Below are 13474 nucleotides of genomic sequence, written 5' to 3' on the forward strand. Positions count from 1 at the left end.
TTGATTGATCTTTGATGTGGGAAAACTATGAATTCTAGACATGTACATTACTTCTTATCCATTTCTTATCTTCTCATCCCTTGCGGTTTGGTACAATTACTGGAATTCACTCAGTGTATAGTGTTTATCTACTGAAAATTACTTCTCTTAATCTTATATTTCTGAACGTAAAAATACACGTATTCATCTTTAAAATTTGTAATTTGTTATTCATGTATATACCTAGAAGTTCACAAATTACTGCCTTCAGTTTCATAACACAATTAAAAGCTCTCACATACTGCAAAAAGAAATGAATAGCACACTTGAGAACAATGTAAATGTTTATTACTCAGAAAACAGGTACTGCAATGCACTACAGTGCACACGGAAACAGTATTAACAGTTGTGTACAAGTTTAAAGCTATTTCACCATAATATTAACAGTCCTGTACAAGAATTACAGCCTGTGCAGTTCTGTAACAATTTAAGTAACTTGTAATGGCATAACATTTCTTCCTCTTTGGTTACAAGAAAGGTGAATTATGTGGTTTATCCGAACCAATCAGTGCTCATAGCACCAAAGAATGCTGCTGCACCAGACCGGACAATTTCCCCTGGTGAGGGATCAATCTTCTGCTTTGGAGTGGATGCTTTCTTTGGCTGTAGAAAAAAAAGAAATTGCATCTGTACAAAACAAATCTGAAGACTATTCAACAATTAAATTATAATGGCAAACACATGTGTTCATAAATATAACAAATAAGAAGAAATATTTTTACTATTTGGAAGTTAAAGGCTATTTCATAAGCTCAAAAACTAAAAATTAGTCTTCTGACATTCTAAAGTTAAGAGTAACTGCTTGCATCTGCAGAAGGTATGGAACAATATGAAGCAGGAGAGTAGTATAAATGGAGGAAGGAAGGAAGAAAGGGAGATTAAAGTCTCACTGAATTTGGGAAGTGCATGTAAATGTTTGTCTACGGAAAGTAGTAGTTAATACTGCAAATGAGGGGATTACTTTTCAGCTATCAAAGGTTAGCAAGTAAAAACTGATGGGTTACTGAGATATAGTGTGCTTTTCTATAGGTTTACAGTCTATAAGAAACCCACATAAGAATTGTGGCTGAAAAACAGTTATGATGGACTGAGACTATAAATGCTTGTCCACACTGATGGCTTTAAACAACTTCACTAAAAGGTGGGGAATTACTTCAGGGTGCTACTGCTGATTCTTCTCAAACCGTTGCTGAATAAACAATCCACAGGGAATTGTATCAAATGGATTTTAGAAGTAGAGTTTTATGCAAGAGACCATCTAAAGTTACACGATTACAGTCAGCAAAAGAGCACCAATAGTGGACCATAGACAAATGTAAATATAGTGTCTGGTCAAATGAATTAATTCCTGACAGTATTTGAGTGAAATGATGATGTGTTTGTCGTAGATCACAGGAAGTTGTCCAATAGGGCTGTGTGCAAAGAACTGTACAAGCTTGTGGGGCTTCTTTGAGTGCAGGTGATGTTTTAAGTGGAAATTTGTTCTTTTTGTTCCTGTGAGTGGTATCTTGAATATCAACAGCTACGACGAGCTGCAAGGAAATGACATTTTGTCATTTCTCCCTACTTTAACAATGAACATAATAGTATAAGACTCAAACTATCAAGATTGATTAACTGCATCTACAGCAGGTTTTTGTATCATGGCTGTTGATTAAAGGAAGTTTTGTTGTCATAAATCCATCTTCAGTTGCATTTGATGTCGTGGACTTAAGTCCGAACACTGATTTGATGCAGCTCTCTACGCTACTCTGTCCTGCGCAAGCCCCTTCATCTCTGAATAACTAATGCAACCTACATCCATCTGAACCTCCCTCTACAATCTCCCCCCCCCCCCCCCCCCACACACACACAGATAAATTTATGATTCTTTGATATCTCAGAATATGCCCTATCAACTGACTCCTTCTTTTTAACAAGTTATGCCACAAATTTATTTTCTCCCCAATTCTATTAAGTGCTTCCTCCTTTGTTATTTGATCTACCCATCTAATCTTCAGCACTTTTCTGCAGCACCAACTTTCACAGGCTTCTATTCTCTTCTTCTCCGAATTGCTTATCATCCATATTTCACTTTTGTACAAGGGTACCCGTCAGAAAAAAGCTTCAGAAAAGACTTCCTAACACACAAATCTATGTTCGTTTTTAACCTGTTACTTTTCCCGAGAAAATGCAGCTCAATCACATTACATTTCATTTATTAAGCACAGCATGTCACATGACAGTTGCTTCATCATCAGGTGCAGGTTGGTGAAACGACATATTCGTTCTGTGAATGAACAAATTCATAAGCTCACAATATGATGTTACAGGAGGTTAGAGACAAAAATGTTACTGCAGTTTATAATATACTTCTTGTTGCAGAAGTAAATTGCCATTCAAATATATTAAAACATACTTTCTGGATTTATAGTGAAAAACTCTTGTCTCTCCGAGGACGCTATCGTACCACAAGGAAATTTAAGCAATCCAATCACATTTTTTCTCTGACCTCTTGTAATATTGTATTGGAGGTAACGAATTTGTTCCTTCACAGAACAAATACTTCATCAACTAACATGTGACTGATGATGAAACCACAGTCTTCCAAAGCCCTGCACATAAGAATCTTATTCAAAGATGACAATTCTCACATTAACTGGGTTTTAATTGTGATTGCCTGGAATGAGGACTATTCATGAATGCCCATGTGGAAACACCACAGAAGTTTTCAGATTCTAACCCACTTTAAAACGTTCTAGTCTGCATAAAACAAAGCACCACAAAGTCAGTCTGACCAATAAAAATGGCAGTGGGAGGAGTAGGCTGAACACTGATGCCTTCTGCACCTCAGATCTTTTACTGTAAATGAGTAGTTATCAACCCAAAGACTGGTTTGAACGCCACCACACTTTACTATGCATGGTCCTGTTGAGGGTGATATTACTTTTGCCTTCCTGTAACCTTGGAACTGATTTACCCAGACAGTTATGGTGGACTTACAGTTCAATGTGGATTCTGAACCCAGAGCAGCTCAGCATTTTTCATATTAACGACTGCTGCCAAAGGTGAAAGAAGTGATGAATAACCAAAAAATTCTAGGACTGACCAGGGATTGAATACCACACATTTGGATCCACCTTTTTTTATTTTTAATTATTAATTTAAAATAAGCAAGATTGGACTTACTAAACAGATAGAGTAAGCAATGCAACTGTGAGAGCAATAGTGAAAGAGCAGTTCATACAAGAGACCACAAAAAAGACCAGTTTAAGATGTTATGTTAAATGAATGGGAGTTGGCACGATACTGAGACAGACTCATGAAAGGACGATAAGAGGCACGAGATCTAGACAAAGATTGACAGGCAGGTGAATTGCTGGACTGAACAAATATGTGAAGAAGAGAGGAAAAGACTGGACTAGATTGAAGAGAGAAACATGCTGGGAGAACAAAGAAAGAAAGAGATTATGATGCAAGCAGACCCAGCCAAGTGCTGGAAACTTTAAAAGATGAAGATGATGATGATGATGATGATGATGATGATGATGATGACTCTTTATCATTATGTATGCGACAGAAAGTGCTACCTTGTATGATCCAAAATGCCACTTATAAAAACAGGATTTTCACAGAGCTCAAACCTTGAGTTCTATTAGTGACAGAAAGGGAGGGTCAACGGTTTTGGATAGCCCTTGGGCTAGTGACCATATGTATGCACAACAGGATTGTCTTGCTGTAACTATCCTACAGTACAGGGTCAAAGTTTGAATATTATACTTTCTCCAAATTAGACACATGGAGCACAACGGTTGATTATTTTTGCATCAGATGTGGTCTATGGTGCACCTTATGGAACTAATGGAGGCACCCTTTAGTTCATGCGTCAGTTCCTGAGAAAACCCAAAAAAGCATGGTTTTGGATACCAAAACTGAGCCACATGTTCCATTGTTGTTATGCACAGCAAATGGTGGATATTTTTAGGGTATTCCTAAGATCCCTGTATCAAACAAATTAAAAATTTTTCTTGATACCTTTATCCATTTCTGAGATACGGAAGTTCAAAGATCCCCTATTTGTACACACAAAATGTGAACATAAAATCTGGAGTGAGGTGAGTCTAAATAATAAATAACAGCACCGAACTGCTCAAATATTAACGATATATTCTCTAGGCATTTATTTACAGATGCCATCTTCCCGTTCCCAAAAATCTTTATGTGTTGTTCAGAAACACCCCAAAAACATGGTTTTTGGTTACCAAAACTGAGCTGCGGATGCCAAGACAGCTATGCACTGCAAATGACAGTAATTTTTATGCTATATGCCTAAGATCCAGCTCTTTAACAACCTTGAAAATGTTCTTTATGTCTTTATCCATTTCCAAGATACAGAGGTTCAAAATTACCCTACTTGTACATGTAAAAAACGCACCTAAAACCTGGTGTGGGTGAAAATATTGTTCATAAAGCAATGTAGCACGGAGAAAAACACCGTAAAGTACCCCTGTTATCATCAGAGGGGTTCTGACAACCCTATGCTTCTGTTCTACTGAATCACATCCAAATTTTTGTGCACATAAAATCTGGTCTGACGTGTACAATTATATAGTTTTTCTTATATCAATTTCACATACGTAAACTATCAAAAATTTACTAACAAAGTTCTTTTCATATGAATGACATGCCAGTTGTGGCAGGGAAAAGAAGGGAATCAGAAGAAAAATGTTCCTAGTGAAGCACAAAAAAGGCGAATATGCTCCTGTTTATTAAAAGACTAACTGGAAAGAGATATATCAGCTGCCTCATTCTACCTTCTTCAGTACTTTTAAAAATGCTCCCAAAAATTTTGGATTGCAAACATATTCAAGTTTTTTCGTGCTGAGAGACAAGTAAATAGTAGCACTGGGAAAGAGATGGAAAAGTAATAACTACTGGAAGCTAGCAGATAATGGCTGTGGTATAGACAGAGCGAAGGAGACAATGGCAGTGTGAGAGAAAGAGAACGACACAGTGGCACTGGAACATAGTTGACAGTCACAGAACAGTACTAGGAAAAGAGTGAAGAGTCAGTGCCAGTGGGAGCAGGAGTGGGTGGGTATGGGTGACTTACAGTCGTGGACTAATGGGGGTGAGCGAGTTTCAGTTAGGGGAGCCTGTACGAGTTTGTACGCCAAAATTGTTCAAAAAAATTTTAAAGGTGCTGTGGAAGGTAGAATGAGGTGACTGGTACACCACTTTTCAGTCTACGTCTTTTAACAAACAGGAGCATACTCGCCTTTCTTGTGCTCCAATTGGAATACTTTTCCTGCTGGTTAATTCTACACTTTGTATAAGGTAATTACATTTTTTCATAAATTGCCTTTCTATGAGCAACTTTTCAACAAATATAAAATTATGATTAATAAATAAATTTTAACACAATACAATAAAAATTTTGCTTACAGTGAGAACACATATTTAAGTAGATTGCTAGTTTGTTGGTTGGGTTGGAATGAAAGGGACTAAACTGCAACGTTATCAGTTCCTTTAACTGTTAAGTGTATATTGCTAGTTATAGCTGGCAATTGCAGCATTCACAGAGCACATACTTTCTTTAATAACTGCATATGGAAAGCAAATTTAATTCAACCTCAGCTAACTGGGAACATCTACAATGTAACTTGGTGGCAATTCTTTATCTCCATTTTATTCTTGTGAATCTACAGGTTACTCTTCATGAGTATCCATGTGATAATTAATCATTCTGTAGCTCTTGTTATTTTACCCTGTGATGTCTCTATAGTAGATGCTGGCTGCAGAAAAGATCTTATTTTAACAGCATATTTGTCACAAAATTAAAATAATGTATCTACACCCTTTGTGGTTAACTTTTCAAAAATATGGGGGATTTGGCATTAATGTTGACAACTTGTCAAAGAAATAAAAATATTCTCTCAGCAGTGGGCTCAAACACACGACTGAGTGTTCGTTACTCTTCAGTAATTCTAGTTGTAGATTTCTGTACTCCAATTTTCTTAAAAATTTGTTCTATTCTTTGCTTATAAAATATTACTGTTATGATAATGGCAATGTTTGTATTGTGATCACTTCTGTTATACCCTTTATTGAATTCAGTTTAGATATAAGAATTCCATTACTCATGAAACGTTCTTTTATATATTACATAATTAACAAAGTTGCCATAAGCACACATAATAAAATTATTATTTTATTTTTGGAAATACGGCAGTCAGTTCTGGCACAGTAAAGTAACCTTTGTCATTTCTGCTTGCTGTTCCTTTATACCTTTACAAATAGTGCTGCAACCCTCGTATGTAAATTGACATATAAACTTGTCTACTAATCAATGTTCAAGACACAAATTGCCGTCACTTAGTCCTATGGCACGCAACCTATAATTTATTTTTGTTGTATCACTGATCACTCTTTACCAACTAGAACTTACGTTTCTTGTTATGTGATTTGTTGTGGACAATTTATTATATATTTTTCTATATTGTAGTCGGAATCTTTGGTTCTATTCTGTTCTTCATTTTACTGCTTACTAGCATTTGAATAACAGGTGACTGGATAATATGTTCTGAATTTCATGTATTATTTTAATGCAACTTATTCTGAGAAAATAAGATGTGATATATTTAACTTTAAATTTGTAGCTGCAACGTTTGCAGGTGGGTCTAAGCCACCAAGCCACTACATGCTATTAGAAATATAACAACTAAGATTGGTTCAGTCTGCTTATTAGAGTAGGATTTCCATGCTACAACACTTTCTGCACACTCACAACCAATAGCAAGCACTTACAGAATGCAGAATTGAAACATATCATTTACTCAAAATATAAAACCGCATCATTGATAAAAAGTAACAGAACATAACGTTGTCAAATATTTTTTGTTTGTGGAGAAATTAACACCTACTAATTATTTACTAATTTACATTGAAAAAGAAAAAAATACAAAGATACTAATGTCTCTTTTTCTTTTCAGAAAACTATAATTTTAAAATCTGAATTAAAAGCAACTTGTTCGATGGTTCATATCACTATTTTCTGTTATTCTCGTCTACAAACCAAATAATGTCATCTCTGAAAATTTCAATTTTTATTAGCCTTTTTGCATTACCAAACATCAAACCAAACAATTTAAAGCACACTTTTGGCATCGTTTGGTTGGAGCTGCACATCCCCACACACTGTAAATTCCAATGCAAATTAAATATGCAGCCCAAAGTCTTACCAACCACCAATCTTGTTCTTTATACACTCAATAGCATTAGAATTAGAGATATATGTGTGTTGTTCAGAAGGTGCTCATGTTATGATGGCAAACGGAACAATTCAGTATGTAAGTGACAAGGATGTTAGCAGACCACATACTGGCTGTCCGAGAGAGAGTCAAGTGCAGGGCACGCAAGATGCACATCAGCACTTTCGAACAGGATCAGACTGTGACTGGCAATCACATGGAACACCACTTCTCATGCTGATGTACAGGAACACACACAGCCACTGGATCTCGAAGCATGGAGGAAGGCCACACAGACTGATAAATTATTACTATTATTATTATCTTTCCTTTCTCAGACCTTTGGTCTGGTTCGGAATGAAAGTGACGCGGACCTTGATCAAGCGTCACTTCCTTTTAACTGTACGGTATATGTTACATTGCGTTTAGGAACTTTCGGGTAATTGAACATGTATCAATAATTACGGATTTCTGAAGTTGTATATATAAGTTTGGATGTAGCTGTATTGCATTGATGTACTGGTGGATATTGCGTGGTATGACTCCTGTAGTTGAAAGTATAATTGGTATAATGTCAACTTTATCCTGATGCCACATGTCCTTGACTTCCTCAGCCAGTTGGATGTATTTTTCAATTTTTTCTCCTGTTTTCTTCTGTATATTTGCTGTATTGGGTATGGATATTTCAATTAGTTGTGTTAATTTCTTCTTTTTATTGGTGAGTATGATGTCAGGTTTGTTATGTGGTGTTGTTTTATCTGTTATAATGGTTCTGTTCCAGTATAATTTGTATTCATCGTTCTCCAGTACATTTTGTGGTGTATACTTGTATGTAGGAACATGTTGTTTTAAAAGTTTATGTTGTAAGGCAAGCTGTTGATGTATTATTTTTGCGACGTTGTCATGTCTTCTGGGGTATTCTGTATTTGCTAGTATTGTACATCCGCTTGTGATGTGATCTACTGTTTCTATTTGTTGTTTGCAAAGCCTGCATTTATCTGTTGTGGTATTGGGATCTTTAATAATATGCTTGCTGTAATATCTGGTGTTTATTGTTTGATCCTGTATTGCAATCATGAATCCCTCTGTCTCACTGTATATATTGCCTCTTCTTAGCCATGTGTTGGATGCGTCTTGATCGATGTGTGGCTGTGTTAGATGATACGGGTGCTTGCCATGTAGTGTTTTCTTTTTCCAATTTACTTTCTTCATGTCTGTTGATGTTATGTGATCTAAAGGGTTGTAGAAGTGGTTATGAAATTGCAGTGGTGTAGCCGATGTATTTATATGAGTGATTGCCTTGTGTATTTTGCTAGTTTCTGCTCGTTCTAGAAAGAATTTTCTTAAATTGTCTACCTGTCCATAATGTAGGTTTTTTATGTCGATAAATCCCCTTCCTCCTTCCTTTCTGCTTAATGTGAATCTTTCTGTTGCTGAATGTATGTGATGTATTCTATATTTGTGGCATTGTGATCGTGTAAGTGTATTGAGTGCTTCTAGGTCTGTGTTACTCCATTTCACTACTCCAAATGAGTAGGTCAATATTGGTATGGCATAGGTATTTATAGCTTTTGTCTTGTTTCTTGCTGTCAATTCTGTTTTCAGTATTTTTGTTAGTCTTTGTCTATATTTTTCTTTTAGTTCTTCTTTGATATTTGTATTATCTATTCCTATTTTTTGCCTGTATCCTAGATATTTATAGGCATCCGTTTTTTCCATCGCTTCTATGCAGTCGCTGTGGTTATCCAATATGTAATCTTCTTGTTTAGTATGTTTTCCCTTGACTATGCTATTTTTCTTACATTTGTCTGTTCCAAAAGCCATACTTATATCATTGCTGAATCCTTCTGTTATCTTTAGTAATTGGTTGAGTTGTTGATTTGTTGCTGCCAGTAGTTTTAGATCATCCATGTATAGCAAATGTGTGATTTTGTGTGGGTATGTTCCAGTAATATTGTATCCATAATTTGTATTATTTAGCATGTTGGATAGTGGGTTCAGAGCAAGGCAGAACCAGAAAGGACTTAATGAGTCTCCTTGGTATATTCCACGCTTAATCTGTATTGGCTGTGATGAGATATTATTTGAATTTGTTTGGATATTAAGTGTGGTTTTCCAATTTTTCATTACTATGTTTAGGAACTGTATCAATTTAGGATCTACTTTGTATATTTCCAATATTTGTAGTAACCATGAGTGGGGTACACTATCAAAAGCTTTTTGGTAATCAATGTATGCGTAGTGTAGCGACCTTTGTTTAGTTTTAGCTTGATATGTCACCTCTGCATCTATTATCAGATGCTCTTTACATCCTCGTGCTCCTTTGCAACAGCCTTTTTGTTCTTCATTTATAATTTTGTTCTGTGTTGTATGTGTCATTAATTTCTGTTTAATGACTGAAGTTAATATTTTGTATATTGTTGGTAGGCATGTTATGGGGCGATATTTAGCTGGGTTCGCTGTGTCTGCTTGATCTTTAGGTTTCAGATATGTTATTCCGTGTGTAAGTGTATCAGGGAATGTGTATGGGTCTGCAATGTAACTGTTAAATAATTTAGTTAGATGTGAATGTGTTGAGGTGAACTTCTTTAACCAGAAATTTGCTATTTTATCATTTCCAGGGGCTTTCCAATTGTGAGTAGAATTAATTGCTTGGGTGACTTCATGTTGCAAAATTATCACTTCAGGCATTTGTGGTATCATCTTGTATGTGTCTGTTTCTGCTTGTATCCACCGTGCATGCCTGTTATGTTGTACCGGGTTTGACCATATGTTGCTCCAGAAGTGTTCCATGTCTGTTATGTTTGGTGGATTGTTTATTTTAATGTGTGTGTTATCTATTGTCTGGTAAAATTTCTTTTGGTTTGTGTTGAATGTTTGGTTTTGTTTCCTTCTATTTTCACTTTTTTTGTATCTTCTGAGTCGTTTGGCTAATGCTTGTAATTTCTGCTTCTTTTCGTCTAATTGCTCTGTCGCTTCTTGTTGTGAGATTTTACCTAACTTTTTTCGTTTTTTTTCCGAGATTTCATTTCTTATAAATTGTGTTAGCTGTCCGATGTCTTTTCTCAGTTTTTCTATTTTGATCTGTAGCCTGTGTTGCCATGCTGGTTTTGTGGGTTTCTTCTGTGTGTTGGTTGGTTCTGATCTCTGCCTAGTGTGTATATTTAGTGTAGTGAGTGCTCCTATATAAACCAGTAGTTGTAACTCTTCCATAGCTGTGTTTTCATTTATTTTGTTGTGTATGATTGTGTTGATAGTTTTTATTGTTGTTTCGACTTGTGGGTTATTTGGTGGTCTACGCTAGAATGGTCTAATGTCTGTATTTGTGTCTTTGTATTCTATATATGTTAGCTGAAATTTTTCTTGTATATCTAACATCTGTGTCACTTCATGTTCTATTTGTGCTTGTTCTGGTGGCTGTCTTAAGATTTCGTTTTCCTCTGATTGTTTAATTGGTGCATGTTGTTCTTTGTTTGTTTGCTCTGGGATGTTTGAGTCCATTACTGTATTTTCTTCTTCTTCTGATTGCACATTATTTTGTTCCAGTATTTGTTGTACTTGTTGTTTGATGTTTTCTAATTCTGACTGGGGTATCCTGTTATTTTTTATTATTACACGGATCTGATCAGCTAATCGTTGTTCTGTTAAAAATTTTAATTCTGGGTATCTGGTAATAAATGTTGTGTATACTTGTGATCTGTATCCAGTTGTGTTGGTTCCTAGGTTTGTTGCTTGGTAATAACAGAACATGAGGTGTCGATTAACTTCATCTGACCATCTCATCCTCTGTCTTTGTTTTCCTTCTAGGGTGGTTGCAGGAAGCATATCCTGCAAAACACCTCTATTTGGATTTAAATCATTTTCCAGTTGGCTAGCAGTGTCGTTACCATTATTATTATTATTATTATTATTATTATTATTATTACCACCACCATTACTATACAAATGAACTTAACTATGAGGTTATCAGTCCCTCTATGCACTTAATCTTAGTAGTCTTCTTGTCTTGATCAATATTTTTTGTCTCTAACTTTTTAAAGTTGGATTAAAGGGAAAAGCAATACGTCCAGTAACAGTAGTGAAGGTAGTTTGAACTAAAAGGAAAAGGCGGAGGTAAGGGGGTGTTGTGTGCTAGCATGACGCTGGACACTCCTTGGTGCAATGTATTATGTATGGTAAGAGGCTTCTCCAACCCCCTTCCTCTCCCCTCATTTCTCCTCCATGTTGCATCCCCACCCATCCTCCCAGACATCAATATAGAAAATACTGAAAGGAATGCACATCAAACAGTATAATAAGTTGAAAGGGAAAGGAGTTAAATGTGGAGGTTCAAGAAGTAAAAGATAGTACTACACATTGGTTCAGATCAGCAGCAAAGCTGAGGGCCTGTCAGACTTACGTTACCAGTGAATTGTACCACCTCCACACTATCTGCCTAAGCCGTCATGATGAGTAAAGGCTTTAAATTTTATTGTAGTACCTACTCCATGATAAAAGATGTAAAACAGTGTTGACAGCTAATGCTCCATCCACTAGCATTTGAGGTGAAGTACATTAAAATTCAGTTTGTGTCATAGGTCAGTTAGGATTCTGCATTCTTTGAATGTATGAAGTACCATCAAAAGTGTCCACATCGGTGCAGGGACGATGGGAGGGGTGGACGGATGCGTTCCTCTTTTTTGCAAGAGATATTCATGTGCAAGTTTGGTTTAACCAATACATTAACAGTATAAGACATCTGCCGCTTTGTGAGAGGCTGGGTATATAGTGCACCACTCTTGAAGTCCCTTTGACCAACTGGAGTTTGATTTTAGGTGCGGTATTTTGCCATTCTGAGTCTCAAGACCTCAAGATACAGTGTCTCTGACTGACCAAACATCAGTGTGTGCTGCTGTCAGTTGTAGTTTTCCAACGGGTAACACTGATCTGCTGCTTACTACTGCTCTAAGGAGTCACTACAGACAAGGAAGTTCAGATCTGGAAGAGTTCCACTACATTGGAAAGCTCAAAATATGACTGCCAATTCTGGGAGCATATCTGGTTGAGGGTGTAGCTCAGAACCTCCTGCATAAACATAGGTACAACTGATGTGATCAATGACCTTACTGTCATAAGTATAAATGATGTAATGATGTGGATGATCACGATATATGGAGTCAAATATTTGCCAGTAAGTGGTGAAATCAGTAGTTCCATTGGCGCTACTGTGAATGTCCATTTGTATTACCTATCAGGCTTGGTGGTTTAGTGGTAAAGTACTTGCTTAGAAACTGAGAGGTCATGGGAACAAATACCAATTGGACCACAGAATTTTTCAGTCTGCCTTTAATCTACACTTCACCTCTAGCTGACATTGCCAGGAATTAAATGTGGTTCAGGTTCGATTTAAACTTCAGTTTCCCTTTCTCTAATTGGATAACTGCGGTAGATTAGGGTCACGCAAGTTGCTTAAGTGCCATGCAGTTAAAAGACTTGCACACAGCCACTGATCTACACACAATTATTATTATTATTATTATTATTATTATTATTTTCGATTATTCCCATTTAAGAGAGCGTTTGAACTTGAATTCCTTTATGATGATTGTTTGTGTTTTTTCTGAGCCCAAATTTTCTTCATGTGTTCACTGTGTTGTTTCTTTCGCTCCGCTGTCCATTTGCATCCTGGTCTCTTCTGTGTTGTGGTGTCAAATTTATGTTTTTTGATGATGTTCCTGAATTCAGTTCTGTTTTCTGCATCGTTTACTGTTATTTGTGCTTGTCTGAGGTCCTCTTCAACTTCTTTTATCCATTTTGTTTTTCCCCTGCCTGAGTTGATGACTTTAAGAATTCGCTTTGAAATTCTGTTTTCATTCATCCTGTGGATATGTCCGTAGAACTGCATTCTTCTTTTCCTTACTGTATCTGTAATCTTGTCTGTGTATTTATATAATTCTGATGTTGGTCTCTTCTTCCAGATTCCTTGCTCTTGTATCGGGCCAAAAATTTTCCTGAGAATTTTCCTTTCTTGTTTCTCTATTTCTTTGATTTTAGTTTGCCCACCTATTTGTGTTGTTTCAGATGCATACAGTGCCTCCGGAAGTACGACAGTGTTGTAGTGCCTCAATTTTGCGTTAGTGGATATGGACTTTTTGTTATAATAGTTCCACGTGAGTTTATATGCTTTCTGTAATTTTTTTATTCTTTCCTCATTGGCCTTTAGGTTG

At 36.3% G+C, this 13474-nt stretch overlaps 1 protein-coding gene across 3 annotated transcripts in view; it reads right to left on the minus strand.

The window, feature by feature from the left end:
• Positions 1–310: 310 nt before the first annotated feature.
• The window catches only part of LOC126412134 (conserved oligomeric Golgi complex subunit 1), a 129558-nt gene continuing 116394 nt past the window's right edge, over positions 311–13474 (minus strand). For all 3 annotated transcript variants that reach the window (XM_050081580.1, XM_050081581.1, XM_050081582.1), the window contains one exon: positions 311–642. In XM_050081580.1, coding sequence (XP_049937537.1) covers positions 532–642 — 111 coding nt within the window. In that variant the 3' untranslated portion in view covers positions 311–531. The remainder of the gene's footprint in view (positions 643–13474) is intronic.

The sequence above is a fragment of the Schistocerca serialis genome, chromosome 7, assembly GCF_023864345.2.
Source record: "Schistocerca serialis cubense isolate TAMUIC-IGC-003099 chromosome 7, iqSchSeri2.2, whole genome shotgun sequence".
Taxonomy (NCBI): Eukaryota; Metazoa; Arthropoda; class Insecta; order Orthoptera; family Acrididae; genus Schistocerca; species Schistocerca serialis.